Genomic DNA, 23,999 nt, shown 5'->3' with positions numbered 1-23,999 from the left:
TCTATTGAAACAAACAAATATTAGGAAGGGTAGTAGCAAGAGAAAAATGAAATTACCTGAAGACTCATTTCCAGAATTTTATGATGTGTTCTCATTTCTTTCGTATTTAATGTGCAGACCGTCATCCTAGAGCGGCTAGAGGCCCGTGTTCACGTGTTGGACACTTTTGACCCATACGTTTCCTCGACCTCGGACCTCCCTTTCTTTTTGTGCCGTTCGCTGTAAATTGTGGCTGCAAGTTAGTTAAGAGCCTTTGGAGAGAGAGAGAGAGAGAGAGAGGCGGTGGTTGTGGTTGTTGTTGTTGTTAATGGCAACCTCTTCGTCGTCTTTCCTCTCCTATTCTCTCCATCTTCCACCGCTCCGCTCGTCCCCACGCCCTCAGCCTCCGTCTCTCTCTTTATCTCTCCGCTCCTTCGCAAAGCCTAGGAAACTCCGGGTCCTAATAGTGGCTTCTTCTTCTTCCTCCTCCTCCTCAGCCGCTTTCTTCGACGATCTTAGCTCCAAACTCCCCTCTCGCCCTGCCAAATTCTCCAAGGTCAGTTTTTTTTTTTTTTTTTTCGCTTTAGTTCATAGAATTCGATCGATTAGAGTGTTCTTCGAATTAGGTCCTTTTTGTTTCGTATTCCTTATTATATTCGATTGATTTCGTAGGCTAGTTGTGCCGTGTGTGGCGTGCTTGTGCGTAATTGCTCTGAAAACAGGTGTCTTAGTCGGATTGATTTCTCATATGCTGCTGGGACAGCATAGGAAAATTATGAATTTTAGCTAAGCTTTCTTTCCTTTTCCACATTTTTGTGTACTGGGAAGCGGTTCTGAAATGATTCGGGAATTAATTCAAAGTAAAATTAATGGAAAGTTTTTTTGATAAGTAAAATTAATGGAAATTTATGGTACCAGTGAAAACTAATCGTTTTTACAGAAGATGTTGGATGTAGAGTTGGTAAAATGGCATTATGGTATTTGGGTTTATTTAATTTATTTTTTGGCAAGTACCTCGGTTTAATAATGGTTATGTTTTTAATGCCCATATCTGATGTTAGTGTTCAATTTTTCAGAAATCGGTTCTCTCAAACTTGATACAAGAGATAGAGCCATTAGACGTGAACCTTATTCAGAAAGAAGTTCCACCGACGACAGTGGATGCCATGAAACGGACTATATCTGGCATGTTGGGCTTACTTCCATCTGACCAGTTTCAAGTTCTTATTGAGGCCTTGTGGGAACCCCTCTCTAAGTTATTGGTTTCTTCAATGATGACTGGGTATGTTCATTTTCAGCATCATGTGCATTACTTGATCCATATTTTTATTCTCCGATTGATTGACGAGAAAGATAAATTGAACTCTTTAGTTATATTGACCGTTTGGGTGGGTTGTTGGAATCCTTGTTTTCTTTTTTCTTCAAATTATGTTATGTTAGACCTATATATAGTTTCTCCCCCTTTCTCATCGTCTATCAACTGATGTCTGCTCAAAATGGTAGAGATTTGTAATGATATTTCTTCTTTTATTGCAGATATACATTGAGGAATGCTGAATATAGACTTTGCCTCGAAAGAAACCTTGATATGCACGAAGGAAGTATTGACAAACAAACACCAGAAAATTCTAAACTTGATTTACAAGGCTTGTTGCTTGACAGTGCAAGTATAATAAAATTATCTGGAGACCATGAATTGTCATCCAAGTTTGAAAATTTTACTGAAGAATCATCAGAGAATGTTGATATTCAAGGCCTTGGTGAAATCTCCCCTGAAGCTCAGCAATATATTCTTCATTTGCAGTCTTCTATATCTTCAGCCAAAAGGGTAGGTTGTAGCACTAAGGAATTTTTGTTTCAGTGGCTTAAAAGAATCAGAGAATGGTATCGTGGATTAAAAAAAATCAGAGAATGGTCTCCCAAGTCTAGAATTGTTGATATTTGGAAATAGTGTGGTTGGCACTAAATGAACCACAAAGCCAGACAGAAAGCAGTAGTTTTGATTAACAGACAAAATGAGCATTGTTAGACTTCATTAGAGGAAATGGATCTTTAGATACTCCACAAGTAGTTGGATTTAGCGATTTAGAGTTTTGTTTTGAATGTGGGATATCATGCATTAGTCTAGTGCAAATTAGATGGGACTGCATTCACTTAATTCGGTACCAAGTTATGCATAGTTCATGGATTATTTTGAGCCACGGGATGTTTGAAATAATTATGTGAACACTATAGGTTGATGCTTCTTTGCAGTATCTTTATATATCATATCCAATGATTTCAAGTATATATGCAAGAGCATTCACATCAATAAAGATTATTACTTATAAAAAAAAAAGTATACATGCAAGAGTTTTGGATGATATACTATTCAGAGAGTTTTTTTTTTTTTTGGAAAGTGGATTTAAACTTCCACAATATGAATCCTACTGCTATAGCTGTCATAATACTTGTATCCATTTCTAGTTCCTAACTAGGTGCATTCTCTTGTATACTACTTGGACTGTACCTATTTCAGTATTAATAAAATATATTTTTTACTTATCAAAAAATTATTTCAATAGCTAAATGGTGAGAAATATTCCAAAATAGCAGGAGTGCCATTAACATGTATATATAAACATGCACTATAATTTTTAATGCCTTGACTACAACTACAAGCACAATTGGGTATATATCAATTTAAGATATATAGTTTGTTGGCTGGAGTTTCATCTCAGTTTGATTGATAGCACGCTATATAAGTTGCAATTTTCAAGTTCTGTGTTTTTTCAACCATCTTCCAAGTCTAAAAGTCCCATGGGTTCTTTGCAATTTTCTCTATTTCTTATTTGCATTACGCCTGTCATTGTGGTTGAAATATGCACCCATAATCCTATATTTTATCATAGGAACTTCATGAAGTCAAGAGGAAAAGTGCTGCACTGCATATGCAACAGTTTGTTGGGGAGGAAAAGAATGATTTGCTGGACTACTTGAGATCTCTACAGCCGGAAGAGGTACTTGACTCAAGTTAGTTTGGGAATGTAAAACTTCCTTTGGGTTTTAGGTTTTTCCATACTTGTCCAACTGCTGAAAATTTCATGGTTAATAGCATCAGATGCTGTTGTTGCAGGCCTTGGTTTGTGGTAGTACTGGCACGCCAATACCATCTGCAACATCTTTATGTTAGTTTTTGGGAGCTATTTTGAGCTCATCATTTGATAGGGGATGATTTGATATTATAAACTAATCTGAGAGTGAGATAATAATTTGAGCCTTTTGAGATAACAAACAACCCTGATGCCACCTACCCCTTCTCCATGAGAACACATTAAAAAGAAAAGAGAATGTCAGTGTTTATGATAATGAGTTTTAAGCATGTTCAGTTTCTTTTTGCTACAGAACCAAAGTGAGACTAACGCATTTTGGTTTGTATCAATGAACACTACTTTTTAGATGAAAATATTGTCTCTGAGGATTTTGCTTGCAATAAAGGGAAAAGGCGCAAGTATGGAAGCAGCCTATTGGGTTCAATATTTAACTTGCATGATCAGTACTGTAGTTGTTTTCATATTATCTGAGATCATTGCTATCACCTCGTCATTGTAATGGAGGACAAGTCTTAAAATCATGCATTTAGCTCCTGATTGCCGATTCCTTGATAGTTTTTATAATTTTTTTAATAAGTAGTATTCCTTGTTATTTTGAGTCTGAACGTATTGCTCCGGCTCCACCATCCCTTGAGTGTTAACTAATTTGCATGTTCATACTACTAATTTTCAGTCTAATTTATGCCCCATGGATGTATAGGGATGAGGTGTGGCTTTTGGTTTCACTGTTGGCTCCGGCTCCACCATCCCTTGAGTGTTACCAATTTGCATGTTCATACTACTAATTTTCAGCCTAATTTATGCCCCATGGATGTATAGGGATGAGGTGTGGCTTTTGGTTTTAACTGTTGGATCGCATAGTGCAAGGTATCATGTTATAGCAATATGCTTCTACACTAATCTTTTAATAGTTTCCTGCTCTTTTAAGATTTAATATATTATTAAATGGTACAATTATTTTTCTTGCATTCAATTTTGGGAACTGGATGTGTTATTTCCACACCAGATTGCCCATTTTGACACTCATCTTGCATGCAACCCTTTTTGAGCTGTGACCTCCAGGTATTGAATTTACCCCCATCATGCAGCTAACTCTGAAGTTGGCTTCTTTCATTCTCACTTTTTCATGCAAGTTCGTCTTGTGGCTGATACAGTTAGTTCTATTTACAGGTAGCTGAGTTATCAGAACCCACGTCTTCTGAATTGAAAGAAATAATAAACTCTGTTGTACATGGCCTTCTTGCTACCCTATCTCCCAAGATGCATTCTATGGCTCCTTTTCTATCAGAGAATTCCCCAACTGGAACGGTGAACCTAGGGAATGAAGATTGTGCAGAGTTTATCGAAAATACCTCACTTCAATTTCAGCCCCACATTTCTGTAACACGGGACTACTTGGCACGTCTCCTCTTCTGGTTAGTCCAGCTCTTTCTTTCTCCCTTGAGTTTTTCTAGTTAAAACAGTTGATCCATGCATGTACTGAGCTTGGTTTAAATCACAGCCATCTGTGATTTCCTTGGAGCTTTTTGGGTATGAGCCACGTGAAAGTGAAGTAAATGATCGAATTCCATCTGCTTTTCTAATTCTGAACTGTTTGTTGTTCTTTCTTTTGTATCTTTCTTCCCCACACAAAAGGTGCATGCTGTTGGGACACTACCTCAGAGGACTGGAGTATCGAATGGAGCTGATGGAACTCCTATCCTTAACAGGCAATGCTGAAAACGATGCCTCTAGTGACGCGAAAGTTGGTTGAAAGTTCTTCATTTAAACTGCTCCCATCTGTACAGAGACGACTTTCACCAGCTTATTTGAAATGGAGAGAGTTAATTTATGTATAAAACGGATACGTGTTGGGTTGTTTGTTGAAAGTGTCTTTCAGATTTCGTTGACTTTGCCTTTGTTGGTCACGAACGCAATGCAGGACATCACCTTTTGGCTTTTTGTTATTGACACCGACTGTATGGAATGCAGATAATAAGTAAAGAAATCATACGAAAAAAGATTGCATGGGAGCAAGGGGCCTTGCCTCAAGAACTGAAGCAGGATCTGTGGCGTTTAAATGTTTAATAAATTAATTCCACACGCCAATGGGTTTTTTTTTTTTCCAAATAAAGTCGTCCGGATCATCTGGCACCTGGGCATAATCAACGATATTAACACTTTTTTTTTTTTTTTGAAGTTCCAATTTTATGGAAAATTCCGATCGTGCGGGCGATACGAAAGGGTCATGGAGGTCACTGGCATAAATAAAGGAGAGTCCATTCCCTTGTACTTGGGGTTCCCACTTCCCAGTTTCCTTCGATGCTGAAGAAATGGGTTCTGCACCGTGACTTTTATCTTATCGTCCACCCGATTTTCACGAGGATGAGGTACGAGGCCGAGGGGTCGCTTCAACTAAAAGTCTGTAACAATGCTTCCCACCCTCCGAAAGTTCAAAAGCCGCTCATCAGCTCGCTTTGCCTTTGCATTTCCCCTTCTACGCCCTTTTGCTTCTTTCCCAGCCTCCCCTAGCTTCGCCAATCTTTCCGCCCTTCTGCAGGGCCACATCTTACACTTTCACCTCCTTCAAATCCATGCCCAAGTCTTTCGAGTCGGTGCCCATCAGGACAATCTGATTGCCACTCGTCTCATCGGGCAATATCCATCACATATCGCACTCCGAATCTTTCATCAACTCCGTGATTCAAATATCTTCCCCTTCAATGCTATTATACGAGTCTTGGCTGAAGAGGGTCTGTTGTCCAGTGCCATCTCCATCTTCAAAACCTTAATACAGCGTTCCCTTTCACCTAACGACTTCACCTTTTGTTTCCTACTCAAGGCGTGCTTTTGGTCCCGTGATGCCCTTTATGTCAAACAAATTCATACTCATGTTGTGAAGTTGGGGTTTCTTGGGGATCCCTTTGTGTGCAATGGCCTTCTTGCAGTTTATGCGAAAGGTATTAAAGATTTGGGTGCAGCTCGTAAGGTGTTTGATGAAATGCCGGATAAGAGTGTGGCCTGTTGCTGGACTTCGTTGTTAGCTGGCTATGCTCAGTCAGGCCAGACTGAGGAGGTTTTACGGTTTTACCTTATGATGGTTCAGCTGAACTTGCAGCCAGAAAATGATACTTTGGTCAGTATTTTATCCGCATGTTCAAACCTTGAGATTGTAGAAATTGAGAAATGGGTGTCATCTCTAACAGAAATTGACAAAAAGGTCGATTCCAAGAATTCCGCTCGTGAGGCTGTCAATACCGTTCTCATGTATTTGTATGGGAAATGGGGGAAGCTTGAGAAGAGTAGGGAAATATTTGATAAAATTGTTGATACTGCTAAGAGAAGTGTACTTCCTTGGAATGCCATGATTGGTGCATATGTACAGAACGGTTGCCATATGGAGGCACTGAGTATTTTCCGCAAGATGGTGGAGGATTTCAGTTGTAAACCGAACCATGTTACAATGGTTAGCGTGCTTTCAGCTTGTGCTCAAATTGGTGATTTAGATCTTGGTAAGTGGGTGCATGAGTATATGAAATTTGAAGGAACTAAAGGTATCATTGGGTCAAACAAAATACTAGCTACGGCGTTCATAGACATGTATTCTAAATGTGGGAGCTTGGAGAGGGCAAAAGAGGTTTTTGACCAGATGTCCTCCCAAGATGTTGTCTCCTTCAACGCTATGATTATGGGCCTTGCAGTAAATGGTGAGGGGAAGGAGGCATTGAGGCTTTTCTTTAGGATGCAAGAGTTTGGCGTACAACCCAATGCCGTAACTTTCCTTGGTGTTTTATGTGCATGCTGTCACTCAGGTTTAGTAGAGAAAGGACGCCAAATATTCCTAGACATGACCTCAAGCTTTTCTATTTCCCCGCAATTAGAACACTATGCTTGCTATATTGATCTCCTTGCACGAGTCGGCTATGTCGAAGAAGCTCTAAAGGTTGTTTTTTCCATGCCTTTTGAGCCAAATAAGTTTGTCTGGTGTGCTTTGCTTGGGGGTTGCCTGCTCCACTTCAAAGTTGATCTGGCCCGATATGTTTCCAGAAGGCTCGTTGAAGTGGACCCAGGTAATTCGGCAGGTTATGTGATGTTGGCTAACGCGTTTGCAGTTGATCGCCGCTGGGGTGATGTCTCAGCTCTGAGGTTGGTTATGAGGGAAAAGGGGGTGAAGAAGCAGCCAGGGCGAAGTTGGATCAGCATAAATGGCGTCGTGCATGAATTTCTTGTGGGGTCGCCATCACATCCTCATATTAATAGCATATATCATACACTGAATGGATTGATGAAGCAAATGAAGGTTGCAACTGCGTGAGAGATCAGTTCCCCGGATCTCATGTTAATATTACTTGGGATATCTATCGCTTACGAAGTGATATGGTTTTCTACTTGTTTGGCGAGAACTGAAAGGCTGGGAGTTCTTAGATAGGAACTGGGGATCCTTCGGCCCCATGCATGGTGAGCGCAGTCTTTGCTTCAAAATTTCCCAATATTTAACCTGTGGCCGTCTCCTACTTACTGTCGGTATCAGTGCCATTCTTTTGTACATTTCGTGGATTTGTTTTAATTGTTGTAAATTTACTTTTTGGCCAAATATGTTAACTGAACGATCTTTTTTTTGGAGAGAAAATAAACTCTCAATTCTTCATTTGTATTAATACTCCAAGTGATGGATCTTAACGTGAAACAATAGGAATGGATCCTAGTTAATCATGTTATGATTGGTACCAATATTGTCACGAAGATTTTTGGTGGACTGACGGACACATGATCTATTTTTGTTGTATTTCTCAAGCTGCCTTGTTAAATAAATTGTTTGCCCAATTAAAACAAGAGAAAGTGCGTGTACTAAAATAGTTTATATCATTATTTTATCCGATTTGAACTGCATAATCAAACGAGAAATACTTCATATATCGAGAGAAAAAAAAGCAAGTGTTTGTTTATCAAATAATGCAGCTCAAACAGAAAGGCTAGCGGGCAATGCAAACCGATATTGACTGTTATCTATGGAGTGCGATTCCAAAATCATGAGAAGTAAATTAAGATATCTCCCTCTCTCAATTGAAACTTATCTTAATCTTATTCAGTACAAAATTTCTATATGAACCAAAGTTTTTAATTTCGTTTCGTACCTATCAATACAACTAAAATATATCGTACTGGCCAGGTAGCTGGTATAGAGAATGACTAAGTTTCATACTGATAAGAATTTTAGTTGTATCAAACTTTACCGGTAGATATTTTGAATTTAAGCTGATATTTTAGATTTTGACCTTTATTTTTTTTTTCATTTCTTTCTATTTTTAGATCTTAGTTCAGGCTAAACTATTTATAATTTATATATATAATTTATTTCTATATAGATTATTATTTTAAAATATAATTTGTATATATAATTTATTTATATATATATATTATTCAAAAAGGGTATAGATATCAAAACATCTGGTTTCAATCACTGGACCGAAACATTGATACGAACCGTTACTTTATGACCTACCTAATATGTCTAATCAGATAATTAAAAAATCAAGACTTTCATTCTAGATTTTCTCGATTTAACCGCTAGAATTAAATAAGAATAGGTGAAAGATAGATGTAGAAAATTGGCCTTATAATATATTTGTGGTCTATTATTAATTAATTGTTTAATAAACTTTGAGATTTATTTTTATGCATTTCTCAGTATCTCTCTCTCATTCTAATACAAAGTACGTACACAGATAACAGGAGGGAAAATTAAAAGAAGATAAATATATACTATATATCTTGTTTTCTTTAATGTTGTCGTTCTTCATCATTCTTCTTAATTATTAATTAGTGGGACAAGAAGTTGTAAAGATGAGCTCAATTAGGGTTGTGCAAAAAACCCGTTGAACCGATTAGCCCGCCCGACCCGACTCGATCCGTCCGATAAAAGACGGTTTTGCTTCAATGTCGGGTTGAACCCGATAAATAACGGGCATACCAACTCTTAATAATTCCTAAAACGTTTCAAGTGTTCAGACTAATCAAACCCTAACAGCCAACTTCTCTTTCTTGCTCTAAAGACTATTGTGCAGAAAGGAAATCAACCTTCCCCTTCGTTTGTTTACGTAGTTTTCATATTTGTTTACCTACCTTCTCTAACTCAGACGACTGTTGCCTCTTCTTCAAAAGGCTTCAAAATAAAAGTACCATTGTCTGGCTCTCACTCTTTCTCACATGCTATGACCGTCGCAAGTGTAGCCACCATCCACACCAGGAATCTCGTGAAGCTCAACCTCTCTCTCTTTCGTAGGAAATTCAACAATTCGTTAATTGTTCGCTCTGTGACACCGAATTTTTCTAAAGATTATTTTATTTTATTTTCTGTTCTTTCGGGCAAAAATGAATGCTTGCCTATTGTCTCGCGATTTCTTTGGGATTCGGCCAGTAGTTGACTCCATTTAGACCTCATTACTAGGTGGTTTTTTTCCTATCAACCTTGATTATGATGATTTTAGAAAACTCCTGGTTGTATTTTGACGGATTTTGTTTTGTTTTTGTTTTTTTAATTGGGTTTGGCAGTTCCATGGTATTTAGAGGCAATTCAAGCTTAAGAGGTCCTTGCATGGTGTTTCTGATAGATTAAGAAATAAGGGGTGGCTTTGTTGGGGTTTTGTTTTTTGGGCTTCGTAGTTATTGGAATCCATTGCTATGGGAAAGTAAGGTTATTGTTTTAATTGAATTTGAAGCTTGGCATTTGATTTAAAAAGAATTTTGCAATACAGTTTTGGTTCTAGGTATTTGAGAAACTTTAGTTTTTCGTTTTGCTTTTAGGGGATTTCTGGAATCTGGGATTTGAGGGACTAACGAAAGTTGTGATTGAGGAATTAGAAAAATAAGAGGATGATTCTGGAGGTTCGAATTTGTTGTTGTGTGAATATTATGAATCATTTTAGACTCGACTCGACCCACATATTACGGGTTGGGTTCTTTTTAAATTAGAGTCTGGTCGAGTTCAAAACTAGTACGGGTTGGATGGGTTGCAGGCCTAAGGTCAATGATTAAGGAATGTTTTCACAACATCAATACACCCAATCATGAAAATGCATATTTAATTAACGCGTCAAGAAGAATGTGTAATTAATTTCACTTATCGGATTCAACTGAGGGAGGCTGATTATAAATAAAATAAATAAAAATTTGAGAGAGAGGGGTTGAAGTTTGAACTTTCAATATTTGCTTAAAAAGTGCGTGGAGAAAACCCAAAGAAGTATCTATAACTTTTAAATGCACGAAGCTGGAGAAGATATTTTGATAGATTAGACCATAAGATAGGAAAGAGGTACGACTTGAATAGCATCTAAAACTTCGCCGAAATTCACGCTACATTTTCTTCCCCCATTCTCTCTCTACAATAATTTTTTAAGAAAAATTATATTGATAAGTATCATGTACACCATTTTTTTTTTAAATATATAATATATAAATGATGAGTAAAAAAATTATAGTGTGTGATGTGTGAGGCTTATCAATAACAAATTTTATTTTAAAAAAAATGATAAATACATCATTTTTTATAAAGAAAAAATATATTTATAATCGTATATTGCGTAATTATTACGTAATCGTTTTGAAATAAATTAATTTCTTAATAATAAATTCTAATCTTTTTCAAAGTGATCACGTGATATTTACACACTTCATAATTGTATGTAGAATTATTTTTTTATAATATTTTATATAATAATATTTTAAAATAAAGATTATTTTTATAAATGAACTTGTAAAAATGATATGATTGTACTAAAATATTCTTATTTTATAATATATATTATAAAATATATTGTGTGAATATAATTATTCGTAATTTGGTAGGAGTTATACTTGTACCGAAATTACACTTCAAAATCCTATGTATCTTCATCCACGAGCAATCCAACATTTGCTTCCAACCTCTCCTGTTTTGGTGTTTAATTTAATTACAAACAAGTCCCTAAACCCCTTATTTATAACTCTACAAACGCATTAATGCTCTACGCTCTTAACATTAACTATTCTCTCTTTCATGATCTCTCTGCCTAATTAAGTTTTTTCTCTCTCTCTCTCTCTCTCTCTCTAGTCTCTGATGCGTTACACTATGGACAGGGAGGAGAAAGAAGGGGACCTCCGATGGTTCTTTCTTGAAGACCTTATTTTCCCCTCTTCTACTTCACGGGAAAGCCCCGCCGACTGTGACCCTTCTCTGCGGCCTGGAAATAACTTTTACGAGAACCAAAACCCTAGAGTTCAAACCCACCCCACCTCCCAAAGTCAAAATTATCTCACTCAAAACTTTTCTTGTGAAAGCCCCCCCACGGCCGCTGCGAGCGTTTCTTTCCAAGACTCTATTTCTGATTATCGTTTCGATGTGATTTCCCATCTCCGAGATACTACTCTTTTTTGTGATATGATTCCGCCTGAGTATCATGCAAGTTTTGGATCATCGGAAACTGGGACGGAACTAAACCCTGGTCTTGACGAGACCACTCATGAACAAGGCCTTGAAACTTTACTGAGTCGGCTCAATCTATCAAATCCACCTCCCACGTCTCAATTTGGTCTAGAGGATGCCTGGTCCGGAGTTGATTCTATGCGAGGGAATATTAATTCTTATGATTCTATAACGGCCAGTGGGCTTGCTCCTTCAACGTATGCACAAGAACGGCAATATTCGCTGAGGACGACAATGCAAGAACGTATCTGGCAGATGATGAGAATTCAGACTGCACTGAGGGGACAAACGGGTTATTGTACAAGCCCCCGTGGAGTACCATTATCGAGCTATAACATTAGCAACGAGTTCGATTGGCAATGCGGAAGGCAATCATTAGGGACAATGAATTATGATTATCCTTTTAGGTCTTCTTCAAGTCCTAAAGGGATTCGATTAGATTCGAAATTCCAAACTCGGGAAAGGTTCGGTAATGACGATTGGATTTCATTTCAGCCGCCGCAACGGCCTCCAACTTCCTCCTTACTGGAAGAATTGAACCGCCAACAACTGATTTCGGAGACCGAAGACCGACGGGGTTACCCTTTGTCGCAGAGAATTGGGGAGTGGGAGGATCATTTGCACAAGTTAATGGTTCACCCAAGTTACCATTATCAAGTTCAGAAGCGTTTGGAAGAAAGCAATGAAGAAGAAGTGACTGAAATTCTTAACGGTTTGATCAGGAATGCACTAAAGCTAGCGCGCACATGCACTGACAACCATGGGTATGACTGTAGTTCTAGTTAATTTTTGGCGAAATTATGATATAAAAATTATGCTTTTATTTTTTATGTTTGGGTAAAAGTATGATGGCATAGTAGTTTCAATATAATATAATTAGCCAACTACAAGGAAATTTTTCTCGGGATTTATAATTTCTTATTCATTTGTGCAGAAGTCGGTCAGTGCAGAAGTTGCTGAAGCATCTCAAAACTCCGGTGCAAATATTCTTTGCGATATCAGCTCTAAGGGATATTACACTTACCCTGGCCAAGAGCCCGAGCGGTCAGTTTGTAATTAGGAAGTGCTTTCAACTTTTCTCCGCCAAAGATAATGAGGTAATTAAATAAATGCGTACGTATTATATATGCCTTTATAAGGAACATCATGATCTAATCGCCTTTACTACGTACCCAAGGCAGCGGTTTTGATAGCTGAAGTTACTAATTATCTATCTCACTACTCTTTCTATTGGAAGCTGTATGGTTTCAATATCTTGCGCTAATAAATGCATATGCACCCACGCGCACACTTAAAACACATGACCATTTTAATGGAAACTCTTTGGCATTAATGTGAAAGAGCTAACGCTTTGCACTGAAATTGAGATATAATGGAAGTGGTAGCTAGAACATATATAGGATTTCTAATATGAGAACATTTTATTGCGGGGCCCTTCTCACACATAATACCAATTTGGAGCTTCGATCAATGCTTTTAGAATAAGCTTTTTCTGTTTATATATCATCTATGTATGTATTCTCCCTTAAAATATTTTGTTTTCTATGTACCGTGACTTGGGCTTCCAGTGTAAATCCGTTTTCCTTCTATTTGCAGCAAATTCTGAATGAAATCGCAGAGAACTGTCTTGAGATTGCGACAGACAAAGTTGGGTGTTGTGTAATGCAAGACTGTGTCAATTATGCTGATGAAGAAACTAGGGAACGTCTTGTGAATAGAATCGTAGCATATGCACCATTCCTTTCACAACATTCTTATGGGTTAGTCGATCCTGATCTCCACACATTTCTTTGTGTTCACCTCTTGAATATTAATAAGAACCATATTGCATACTTCTTTTATAATAAACTGCCTGGCAATATTACGTACATGCAATCAGTACCTTAGGTGAAATTTGACCATCTATTTTGACCATGTTTTGGGAATCTTTTTGGGAGAAGAAGTGCGCTAGCTAGCTGGAGAAAATCAGTAAAACATGCGAAATTCCGTCAACTCATTTTTTCATCTAGGTCGTTTTAAACAGCTCTAACGCGGCAGGCCATCATATTATAACTGCCGGCTTTCAAACTTTCAAGAGGGTTTTATTAGTCTTTAAAGTCAGATATTGCTCGTTTGTTCTTCAATACCTCGTACCTGTACGTGCTACTCGATCAAAAACGTTCTAGTACTAACGTTACTAATCAGTTCTTTTCATTTCAGGAACTTCGTTGTGCAGTACGTATTATCTATGGGGAGGCCGGAAGTTGCAGAAGAATTACTGGCGAATCTTAAAGGAAGGTTTCTTATGCTCTCCATGAACAAGCATGGCAGCCATGTGGTGGAAAAGTTCTTGCGAGGATATGAAGAAGAAAAATATTCTTCTAGGATTATTGAGGAGCTTATTTCTGGTGATCCGGAACGTTCCTTGAATTTATTTCAGGATCGGTGGGGGAATTATGTTGCTCAGACCGCCAAGAAGGTAGCTAAGGTTAGCCGATCCATCCCATATATTGATCAGTACTTTTCTGTTTTTTCTCCCCTCAAATTCTAATTAGCTGGCACCCATGAAGAGCACAATTGTGTCGTGATCATGAAGCAGTCGTACATCCGATCGATCAGCCTAGTTACGTGAAGGTTTAGCCAGTTCAATGGCAATATTAATTAAAAATTATAAATATGTAAACTGATTCTTAGATGATCTACTTAATAAGTAGTCATGTTTAATAAGGAACTATGAACTGAAATTTCAAGAAAACTGAAATTAACCTTAGTTTTTCGTAGAAACCTACCCAGCCAATGGATGTCATGTACTTCGCGCATGCTATATATTGACTGCCTTTTTACACCTTCTTCAGTGCCGTAGTCTTTGCTGATATTTTTGCATCCCTATGGATCGAGCTCTGACTTTTATTTTCCTAATCTTCTGTTCTTTGTATTCATTGAGTGCAGGGACTCACCCGCGAAGCTCTTATGTCACTCATTAATTCTTACAAGCCATTTTTGGAAAACCATCCTCATGGTAAATGTGTGCTGATGGCCTCAGCCAGTGGCCGCAAGAAGCACCATAGGGTACAATCGATCATCATCCATTACTAGTACGCTGTGCTAGCTAGCTAGCAAGCTGGCCACGCAGTTCGAAAACAAAATTATTTGTTGTCGTGTTTTGCATTTTCCCCCTCTATGTTAGGACTTAATTATATTTGTTTTTTTTTGGCCTGGGTATGTATGGCTCTGGCTATGTTCTTTCTGTCAGTTCTTAATTAGGTTGTCGGTTTGTTTTGAGCTTTAGGTCAAATGTTTAGGCCAGCCGCAGGAGATCTAATCTGATCATCTGATGCCGTGCTTCTTTGTTGTCATGTGTTGTTGTCGGCCGGTATGTATGGGTGGCTGAGTTCATCGTGTCTGTTCTTAGGATTTCGGTTTGTTTGGAGCTTTTTGCTGCAAGTTTGAGTCGCCGGAGAACATGCATGATTATACATGCTCTGATGATGAACTGATCGTCATGGCATGTTTGAAGGGTATTATTCCTTCTCTGCACAAGCCATAATTGAGTTGGATTGCAAAGAAAATAATGTCCTTTTGAGTTATGTATTCTCCGGGGCCGGGCTTCTAGCTAGAAAGCTACTTGTTGCATATTGTTATTATACATTATATTACCTGATCTGCTACTCTTAATAATTTATTAATATATATATATATATATATATAATTTGTTTCACATTCTTCAGTTGTACTTAGAGATCTATGGTATATATATCGATCTCGATGCATGGTACGACGTCGTACGCGTATATATTTTACTACATTCCTATGCACATATATATATATATATATATATATATATCACGTACGTAATTCGTTGTCCATGTTTTCCTTCCAATAGTGCTTGCAAGCTCGAGTTTTTATTCAAGCCTACTTCGATTATAACTTAACTAGCAATAGAGCATCGTAAAGAAAATATTGTCTACAACATTATAATCTCGTCATACACGCACCGAGATTAAAGAGGAAATCCGCCTTCCTTGCAAGGTTGAGATAACGATGGCTGTGCTGGCGGTAGAGCTCACGGCTGCAAACAATACTTTTTCGCGCACACTACTCCTGAAAAAGAACGCTTTTTGACTACAACATTATTTCTCTTTATTATAACACTTAATTTTTTCGAAAAAAAATAAAAAGTCAAAATATATGATTATATATATATATATGACAGACTTCTATATTAATTTCGTAATTAATGTGTCGGTCCTTTTTTTCTTACGTAATTTATATATTTATATGAATTCGAGGGAGACGCATTTAAAGGTACGTAGACTGGTTAAAATCCCTCTCTCAAATAAAATAAATGTAAAAAAAAAAAAAAAAAAGAAAGAAAGAAGAAGAAGAAGAGGAGGAGGGAGAGGCATTTATTTTATCTTTTATTTTGTTTTCGGGGGGTTTAAATCTTTTCTATCTGCTGGTCTTAAGATAGAATAGACCGCAAGCCCAGAATATGGGCCCGGACAAGTCCACTAAACTGTTGAGCCAGACTGTATCCACACCTCAAAGCCCATTTTTTATTGAATGCAGATTCTATAATCTTAATCATAGCTTTAATAAGCTTATCGATCTTTCTAAATATTTTTCTAGTTTCTTGTAGATTTCATGAACGTCCAAAGATATTATTTTCTTTTGTTACAGTTTTTTATCAAAATTGATTTTCTAGGATAAATTTTAGAAGAGAAAATCTATTTAGAAACTTTATTTTTTACACACCTAATACACTGCAGATGTGGAAGTTTTTCACATTAACTGTGATAAAAAAATGTTTGATATTTTAATTTTTTTAAAGCTATAATGAATTTTACTATAAAGCTTATGTGTAACAAAACTAATTTTATAATATAATTAGTTAAGAAAACTCAATTAATTTCTAATCACCAATTAATGAAACTAAAACCTTTGGGATGGTGGATTAAACATATGAATAATGTTACTATTTCTTTTCAATTTGTCCTCTCATTTTGACCGCTCATATACTTAATTTTTTTTAATATTTTAAGGAAGTGACTATTAGTATATTGATATTTAAAAAAAAATTAAATGTGTTTAAAAAATGTTTAAAAAAAAAACAAAAAAGAAAAGAAAAGTATAATTTACACTAAAGACACACCAAGTGGACAAATTGAATAGATATAGTAACACTACTCTAAACATATATAATATCACAATGGTCTCGAGCTTTGAGTCTGCTCGATTCATGTTACATATATACATGAGTTGTAACCTGACCAGAGCAGGGAAAAGAGTTAAAAGGTTATACCAGTCTCCATCTATAATTAATGTCTGGCTGACGAGTTTAGAAACTAATGACATGGGTGATGCTTCTTTAGTATCTTGTCGTCCCCAGATTTAACATGAGAGCCCCCGCCCCCGCCCCCGCCCAGCCCCAACGTGAAAAAAGCTGATCAGCATGCATCTCCCACTACTGATCTCTTTCTAAAAACAAACGGACTGATCTTGATCTGTACTGTTGTTCTCCAACAAAAAAGTAGCAATATATATTGCTGGGCTCACGACTACTGCTCATGCAGTACCGTCAAAGTTGGGTTCATGATAGCCAAGCTTTTCCACCAAGGCCAAGCTGCTCTCTCTCTCTATCTCTCTGAATCGTTCATTACAAAAGTCTTATATATTTTGCTAGATGAGTGGCCGGTAGTACTACTGCACGTGCTTTGGAACGTAAAGAGGAAGGTTGTTGGTCTTGAGACAAAAGAGGCTATCATGGTCTGGGGACCCAGATGCATGGAAGGGTCCAATGTTAGCTACTTACCTACCTACCTACCTTTATATTGCTTACTTATTATGCTTAATTACCCTAATCTGAAACGCATCACAACTCGAATGTGTTCCCTATTCCGGTCAGAAATAAAGTATATATGCAATTACAAACTGATCAAAGCTGCATGCAATATTTAATTTATGTTGGCAGTTGAATAACATTATATATATATATATATATAGAATCACACACCAAGTTTGAAAATTGTGGCTGCATGCGGATGTCTTATTTTAGTTAGCAATATTAGGGGGGGAAAAACACCGTTGGCATGCGTACTTTACCCATGTTCGTTTTGATTATTAATATATAGGAGTTTTAGGTTATCCATATTAATTGACAGGCCGTATGGATCATATATATATATAGTTGAAGAATTGATGCATGCAACTTCTCAAACTCATCAATAGTACTTGGAGATATAAATTATATTAATATAAACCGCAAATATATATGTTACGTACAATATTAATTAAGTTATGCATTTATGCTGAAACATAAAATATATAATCTCTTTATATTCTCAAGCCATCCCCATCACTTGTAAAAGAATAATACTAAATTAATCTCTCTATAATTAATTTATATTTCAAATTAAATTACGTCGGATTACAAACAGTGTGCAGAGTTGAGGACTCAAACGTTCATTAATGAATATAGACGTTTGTACTGCATGAGGCCAGGCATCATATGATCTTAGGGCTACTAAGTCTGTAATGAAATCAAACATACACGAATCTTTCACCAAATATTAATACACTAGGTAGCTAACTAGTTTATTGCCTGTCTAGATGTGTATGCATGAAGTATTTAATAATCATATTTGGCACCTGTTCGATCGTATTAAATTCTGCGAATTACAGCTCAGAAAAAGAAATTAAGAATAAATATTGTCAGGTTACAGCTTGTTCTGATTAATACAGACTTTTTGACTGTAAACGTCTAAGGTTGGACCAAGATTGGCAAGGAATTGATGAGTACTATATATATGCCTTTGTCTGCAAGGAACAATAATTTCAAGCCCATGACTACTTTTATAATTTAAAGGGTAAAAAATATTTAGCACCCATAACTAAATTAAGTGCATTTTGTACGTGAATTTATTTATTTATTTATTTTTGCAATTTGTTTTATTGGTTTAATCAAATCGAAAAATATGTCATAATATTGACCGTGAGATCATCATGATGATATGCAGATTATCTAGCTATAGAATTTGAAGATATAATTGGGCCAATCAAATGTGGCCATTGGATCGGTTATGATTAATTAGTACTTGTAATTCCGATCCATTAAGGGCCCCCTCTTAGATATTGTGTTTGATTATATGTGGAATATTACTGGAAAGCATATATATGGTGGTTGGATGGATGATCATGCAGCGTGTTGACCATTTTGAAGTTTAAGATATGTTTGCATGGGATTCTAGGCTGTGTTTGGATCATTTTACTATTATTTAATATTTTATTTATATTTTTTATTATTTAATATTTTATTATTATATTATTATTATTATTATTATTATAACTTAATAATCATTTGAATTTATTTATTTTTTAATTATACAAAAATGTTATATTATGAAATTTTTAATCGAGATTAAAAAAAAATAACTTGATAATAAAATAAAAGTACATGAAGTACTCATGTAAGGTCTCACGCTGAAACTTGATTATCTAAAAGGTAAACAAATCCAAACTAGTTGAATAAAATTTATCAAGTCGAGGATAGGCTAGGCTAGGCTAGGCTAGCTGTACGCACAATAGAAACAAAAAAGTTTTGAAAACGCGTTTGTGTTAGCCCCAACCCAAACGCGTAGAATTTTTTAAAGTCTTTTTCACGATTGTATGTGTACGTAGTTAATTCATTACCTTAAAAGCCAGCCTGATGTGTACGTACTCTATTCGCTTTCCAGGAAAATTAAAAATATATACAAACAAACGGAGAATCAATCAAATTAATGCATCCATGATATGATCGTCACCTTTTTTTCCTTATCAGGACCGCCACCTTCTCTTCCCTCTCCCCCATTGAACACTCACAATTCATTTGTCCGTCCTTTTCGTCGCCTTCTGAGTTTTTTTTTTTAAATTAATATAATTTTTTTATTTATTATTCATATATTAAATATTTAATTAAAAAAACATGATGTGTAAAAATTATATAAATAATAAAAAATTATGTAATGTAAATTTTTTGTATATATATATATTAATTTAATGTGCACCCAATCTTATTTGTCAAGATACTTCAACCTATAAACTACTCTTTGATAAATAAATAAAACCGTCGCACCATTTTTTTTATTAATTAAAGAATAAATAATCATTAATTTATTTTTTAAAAAAGTATTAAAAATTTTAATGGGGTGGCAATTTGCCAAGCCAAGAGGAGGGAGGAGATGCTCCTCCTAATGTGCGGCCGGATAATTTCTAATTTTAATGAATGTTTTATGGAAATTAGAACTAAAATCTCATCCTTTTTTATTATTATTTTTCTTTATAAAGAGAGAATGATCATAACCAAAACTTATTGTGCTTGGCAGTTAGGAGTTTGTTTTGCTATCTCCGACGTCTAAGATTCAAAGGTTGTTGAAGGACGAAAACAAGGTTTTTGAAAATTTCGAAAAATGCTATTTATCAATAATATATAATTTGTTATTTTTATTTATATATATATATATATATTTACATATATGTGAAAGATGATGAGCAAAATTCTCCATGCCTAAAAATGCCAGCATATTGTCAGTAACTCTGTTTTTTATCCACTAACCGAGCGTACGTTTGAAAAGGCACACAACGTATGAAATAATGCCCATCGGCCACCTCCATTTATGCACCGATCACATGTAACTCAGACAAGGATTATTATTTTTTACAGAAATGTTTTGGATTCGGAATGTGAGTTTCGAATGTTCTTTTTATTTATTTATTTATTAAGTGATTAAAGAAATATTTTTTTAATGATGTTGTAAATTTTTTTTTAAATATTTATGATAATTAAAATAATATATAAAAAAAAAGAAAATAAAAATATATATTATTCAAAAAATATCTTTAAATCACTTTTTCAGCCATAGCTCTATTTTTTAACTCCATCTTGAATTGATTGCGACCAAACCTTCATTTTCTATTTCTTTTTTATTTATTAATATATTATTCAGCTTAACTTGTTGTTTTCAGGAATCACACCCACACAAAAAGAAGGCCGTAATTGATTACAATGAAAATGAAAGGAAATAATCGCTAAGAAAGGTCGTTTTCCTCCTTTTTTTTTTTGTAACTTTATTTTAAAGATAATTTCTTTGAGTTCATTTTAAGGATTATACTAGTAATATTTAAGAATAAATGATACTTTTAAGATATATTACAGACATACATCCTTATTCAAAAAAAAATCTACAGTAATTTATGTATCTGACAGTTTGAAAGAGAGAAATCTATCCACATCAGATTATGAGTCCTAATTAAATTAAGTCCATTTTGTACGTGAATTTATTTATTTATTTATTTTATTGGTTTTGTCAATGTATATACCGTCATTCCATCCCCCCCCTCTCTCTCTCCAAACAAACCACTTTGTTTATAACTAACTTTATATCCCTAGAATCATATATAATAGACCTCGCTCCAAACGGTAGACGGACCGAGTCCCACACACTACCACCTTTTGGTAAAACTCACAGTCACAGTCACCGAGCTTTTCTCTCACTAACCAGTTTCCCACCACACTCCTCCTGCTCACTGACCTCTCTCTCTCTATGAAGGTCTCGCCTACGCTCTTTTCGCTCACAAACCCGCTTTACTCTATCCTCTAGCCAGCCAAACAGCCACTGGCTTTTAGTTTTCACCATTTCTTTTCGTAAGGGGGAGGGTTGGGGGAGTACATTCCAGAATGGAAAGAAAGCAGGGGTTCTTCTCCGCCCTCAAGGAAGAGATTGTGCGGGGCCTCTCGCCTTCTCGTTCTCGGGCGAACAGCCCCGCCCGAACTAGGTCGCCCATTATTTCGGGTCTTCTCCGGAGAAAGAAGGCCAGCCAGCACCAATACCACTTGGCGCATCCGGAGCCGTTGATCGCGAGATCCGGCAGTCTGAGGCCTCTCGGAGAGGCATTGGCGCCTCTCATGGAGGGTCCGGACCCTGACGGAGGGGAAATCGGTGATTCGAAAAGGAGCGGATCGAGTCTCGGCCAGTGGATGAAAGGACAGCTAACGAGGACTCCTTCGGTGACGTCTTCCATGGCAGCTTACAAGAGGTCTGATCTGAGGCTGTTGCTTGGTGTGATGGGTGCTCCTCTCGCCCCCGTGCACGTTAGCGCCACTGACCCTCTGCCTCACCTTAGCATCAAGGACACCCCCATTGTAACTCTCTCTCTCTCTCACGCCCGCACAGACATACACACTCATTTGATAGATTCTTATAAAAAAAAAAATAATCGGTTATTTTTGGCCTTTCAGAAATAGCTCCTTATCAACGCAAAAAGTGAAGTATAGTGCCTTTCAGAGACCCTTTTTTTTTGTTATTTTTTATATTTTGATCGCTCGTCGGGGTAAGTTCGCATAAGAGTTGGGGTGGTTCCGCTCGGGGAAATGGGAGATGAGTGTTTCTTAGTCAATATTTTTGGATTTTCTTTTTCAAAGTTGAGATTTTGTTTTAGCCTCTTCGGTGGAAAAAGAAAAAACGCATAATTATTTACTTTCTTTTTCGTTAAGCTCCCGATTGTTTTATCAGAATTCAGAAGACAGTAAAACACAAGGACTTAAAAAAAAAAAATCTTAATTTAGAATTATTCTAGAATGAAATAGGCACGACTCTTTCTGCTTCTTTTTTAAAGTAGAATAAAAATTTAAAGCACACTATAATTTGCATTTTAGACTTTTTGGTGTTTATATTATTTTCCACAGCAGTGGTCCCTGAACATCTCTCCAAGTATGGAGGGTTGATGTGATTAATTTGATCACTTTTGTCTTTCCTCTCTGTCAGTTTACTAAAAATTACTGTGAATTTGGTGAAGAAAAGCACTCTTAAGATTTTCGTGTTCTATGACTGGTGTTATTGTAGGAGACTTCGTCTGCCCAGTACATATTGCAGCAATACACAGCGGCTTCTGGTGGGCAGAAGCTGCAGAACTCTATTAAAAATGCGTATGCAATGGGAAAGGTCCGGATGGTAGCTTCGGAGTTTGAAACTGCCACTAAGGTCATGAAGAACCGGAATGCCTCAAGATGTGCTGAGTCGGGTGGCTTTGTGCTTTGGCAGATGAATCCAGATATGTGGTACGTGGAGCTCGCAGTTGGGGGCAGCAAGGTTCATGCTGGCTGCAATGGCAAGCTTGTTTGGAGGCATACCCCCTGGCTTGGTGCCCACACTGCCAAAGGGCCTGTGAGGCCTCTGCGACGTGCACTTCAGGTAAAAATTGTGAGGTTTTTTGTACAAGTTTATTATAGGGTCAGGGCCATTTTTACATGTGGTTTTCTTTTATATATTTCAGGGACTCGATCCCAGAAGTACTGCAAGTATGTTTGCAGATGCAAGATGCATAGGGGAGAAGAAGATCAACGGTGAGGATTGCTTCATCCTCAAGCATTGTGCCGACCCTCAGACACTGAAGGCCAGGAGCGAAGGCCCAGCTGAGATAATTAGGCATGTCTTGTTTGGCTACTTCAGCCAGAAGACTGGGCTTCTTGTTCACTTGGAGGATTCACATCTGACCCGCATCCAATCTATCGGCGGCGATGCAGTTTACTGGGAAACCACAATCAATTCTTTCCTTGACGATTACAGGCCTGTTGAGGGGATCATGATTGCCCACTCTGGGCATTCCGTGGTGACCCTCTTTAGGTTTGGTGAGATAGCAATGAGCCATACCAAAACAAGGATGGAAGAAGCTTGGACAATTGAAGAGGTTGCATTTAATGTTCCAGGCCTGTCGGTGGACTGCTTCATTCCCCCTGCAGACTTGAGGTCGGGATCCATCAGTGAGACGTGTGAACTGCCACAGGATGAAAGGGGTAAAGGAGCGATTGCACTAGCTGGGCATCGAGCCAAAGTTGCAGCACTAGAGAAAGAACATGACAGCTCAGGTGATAACATGAGTTGGAAGATGGAAGCCTAACAAAGGGTAGGATCAAATTAGGGCAATTGTTTATACTAGCAGCGGGCTTTAATTGACTAACGTTTTTGAAGTTACAAAGTAGGAGTTCAGTTAGGTTTTTTGGAAGTTGGTTCATGCCTCTATTAATCTGTAAATAGAGCATAATCATTCACAGGTGGGGCCTGTTTGGATCTTTATACTCAGTGCAGAATCCAACTATGGAGTTGGAGCTCGTTTTTCCATATAGGGATAGAGCAAGTGGAGGTTACTTTTTAATTTGCCTTCAGTGCATGAAGATGGTGAAGCTCTAGTATGTTAGAGCCACCAGCCTCGTATAATTCTACTAATTTTCTTAATCTAATGAATTCGGTGGTGAGTAAGGAAACTGCCACCAACCAACATGGGTTTGTTGATGCCTAGTTTGTTAGTTCTACCTTTTATATGTGTGCTAATCTTTATGTGGTTGTTTGATGGATATAAAGTTGTATCTTGGTTTGGGAAGGAGGATTTGGTAAAAGGAATGAAACTCAAGTTTCTTTTTTTAGCTGCTGTAAACCAACATATATCGGATATGGGATTCTGGTTGTATCATGTCA

General features: G+C 36.9%; 4 protein-coding genes across 4 annotated transcripts; all 4 read left to right on the top strand.

The window, feature by feature from the left end:
• The first annotated feature begins 98 nt into the window (after nucleotides 1–98).
• On the top strand, nucleotides 99–5,017 carry LOC109014195. The gene is made up of 6 exons (XM_018996556.2): nucleotides 99–535; nucleotides 1,056–1,261; nucleotides 1,516–1,807; nucleotides 2,871–2,978; nucleotides 4,242–4,486; nucleotides 4,707–5,017. The coding sequence occupies exons 1-6, from the start codon at nucleotides 308–310 to the stop codon at nucleotides 4,822–4,824; spliced, it is 1,197 nt and encodes a 398-aa protein (XP_018852101.1). The 5' UTR covers nucleotides 99–307; the 3' UTR covers nucleotides 4,825–5,017.
• A 268-nt stretch (nucleotides 5,018–5,285) lies between these two features.
• On the top strand, nucleotides 5,286–7,833 carry LOC109014192 (pentatricopeptide repeat-containing protein At1g08070, chloroplastic-like). Its single transcript, XM_018996553.2, has one exon. It carries the CDS (start codon nucleotides 5,482–5,484, stop codon nucleotides 7,363–7,365), a length of 1,884 nt encoding a protein of 627 aa, XP_018852098.2. The 5' UTR covers nucleotides 5,286–5,481; the 3' UTR covers nucleotides 7,366–7,833.
• A 3,429-nt stretch (nucleotides 7,834–11,262) lies between these two features.
• Nucleotides 11,263–15,122, top strand: LOC109014193 (pumilio homolog 15-like). The gene is made up of 5 exons (XM_018996554.2): nucleotides 11,263–12,275; nucleotides 12,446–12,608; nucleotides 13,108–13,271; nucleotides 13,711–13,978; nucleotides 14,440–15,122. Exons 1-5 carry the CDS (start codon nucleotides 11,467–11,469, stop codon nucleotides 14,584–14,586), a joined length of 1,551 nt encoding a protein of 516 aa, XP_018852099.2. The 5' UTR covers nucleotides 11,263–11,466; the 3' UTR covers nucleotides 14,587–15,122.
• Nucleotides 15,123–20,932: 5,810 nt separating this feature from the next.
• Nucleotides 20,933–23,999, top strand: LOC109014194. The gene is made up of 3 exons (XM_018996555.2): nucleotides 20,933–21,670; nucleotides 22,371–22,718; nucleotides 22,801–23,999. Exons 1-3 carry the CDS (start codon nucleotides 21,206–21,208, stop codon nucleotides 23,422–23,424), a joined length of 1,437 nt encoding a protein of 478 aa, XP_018852100.1. The 5' UTR covers nucleotides 20,933–21,205; the 3' UTR covers nucleotides 23,425–23,999.

This window comes from Juglans regia, chromosome 16, assembly GCF_001411555.2.
Source record: "Juglans regia cultivar Chandler chromosome 16, Walnut 2.0, whole genome shotgun sequence".
Classification (NCBI taxonomy): Eukaryota; Viridiplantae; Streptophyta; class Magnoliopsida; order Fagales; family Juglandaceae; genus Juglans; species Juglans regia.
The sequence above is the reverse complement of the archived record's forward strand: the minus strand, read 5'-3'. Positions and strand labels throughout refer to the sequence as shown.

Bases quoted from the DNA above. Each gene is read 5' to 3' on its own strand.
- LOC109014195 (XM_018996556.2), top strand. From the start codon at position 308: ATGGCAACCTCTTCGTCGTCTTTCCTCTCCTATTCTCTCCATCTTCCA. The intron at 536-1,055 runs GTCAGTTTTTTT...TCAATTTTTCAG, and splicing joins GCCCTGCCAAATTCTCCAAG to AAATCGGTTCTCTCAAACTT. The intron at 4,487-4,706 runs GTTAGTCCAGCT...CCCACACAAAAG, and splicing joins TTGGCACGTCTCCTCTTCTG to GTGCATGCTGTTGGGACACT.
- LOC109014192 (XM_018996553.2), top strand. From the start codon at position 5,482: ATGCTTCCCACCCTCCGAAAGTTCAAAAGCCGCTCATCAGCTCGCTTT.
- LOC109014193 (XM_018996554.2), top strand. From the start codon at position 11,467: ATGATTCCGCCTGAGTATCATGCAAGTTTTGGATCATCGGAAACTGGG. The intron at 12,276-12,445 runs GTATGACTGTAG...TCATTTGTGCAG, and splicing joins ACATGCACTGACAACCATGG to AAGTCGGTCAGTGCAGAAGT. The intron at 13,272-13,710 runs GTTAGTCGATCC...TTTTCATTTCAG, and splicing joins CTTTCACAACATTCTTATGG to GAACTTCGTTGTGCAGTACG.
- LOC109014194 (XM_018996555.2), top strand. From the start codon at position 21,206: ATGGAAAGAAAGCAGGGGTTCTTCTCCGCCCTCAAGGAAGAGATTGTG. The intron at 21,671-22,370 runs GTAACTCTCTCT...GTGTTATTGTAG, and splicing joins GCATCAAGGACACCCCCATT to GAGACTTCGTCTGCCCAGTA. The intron at 22,719-22,800 runs GTAAAAATTGTG...TATATATTTCAG, and splicing joins CTCTGCGACGTGCACTTCAG to GGACTCGATCCCAGAAGTAC.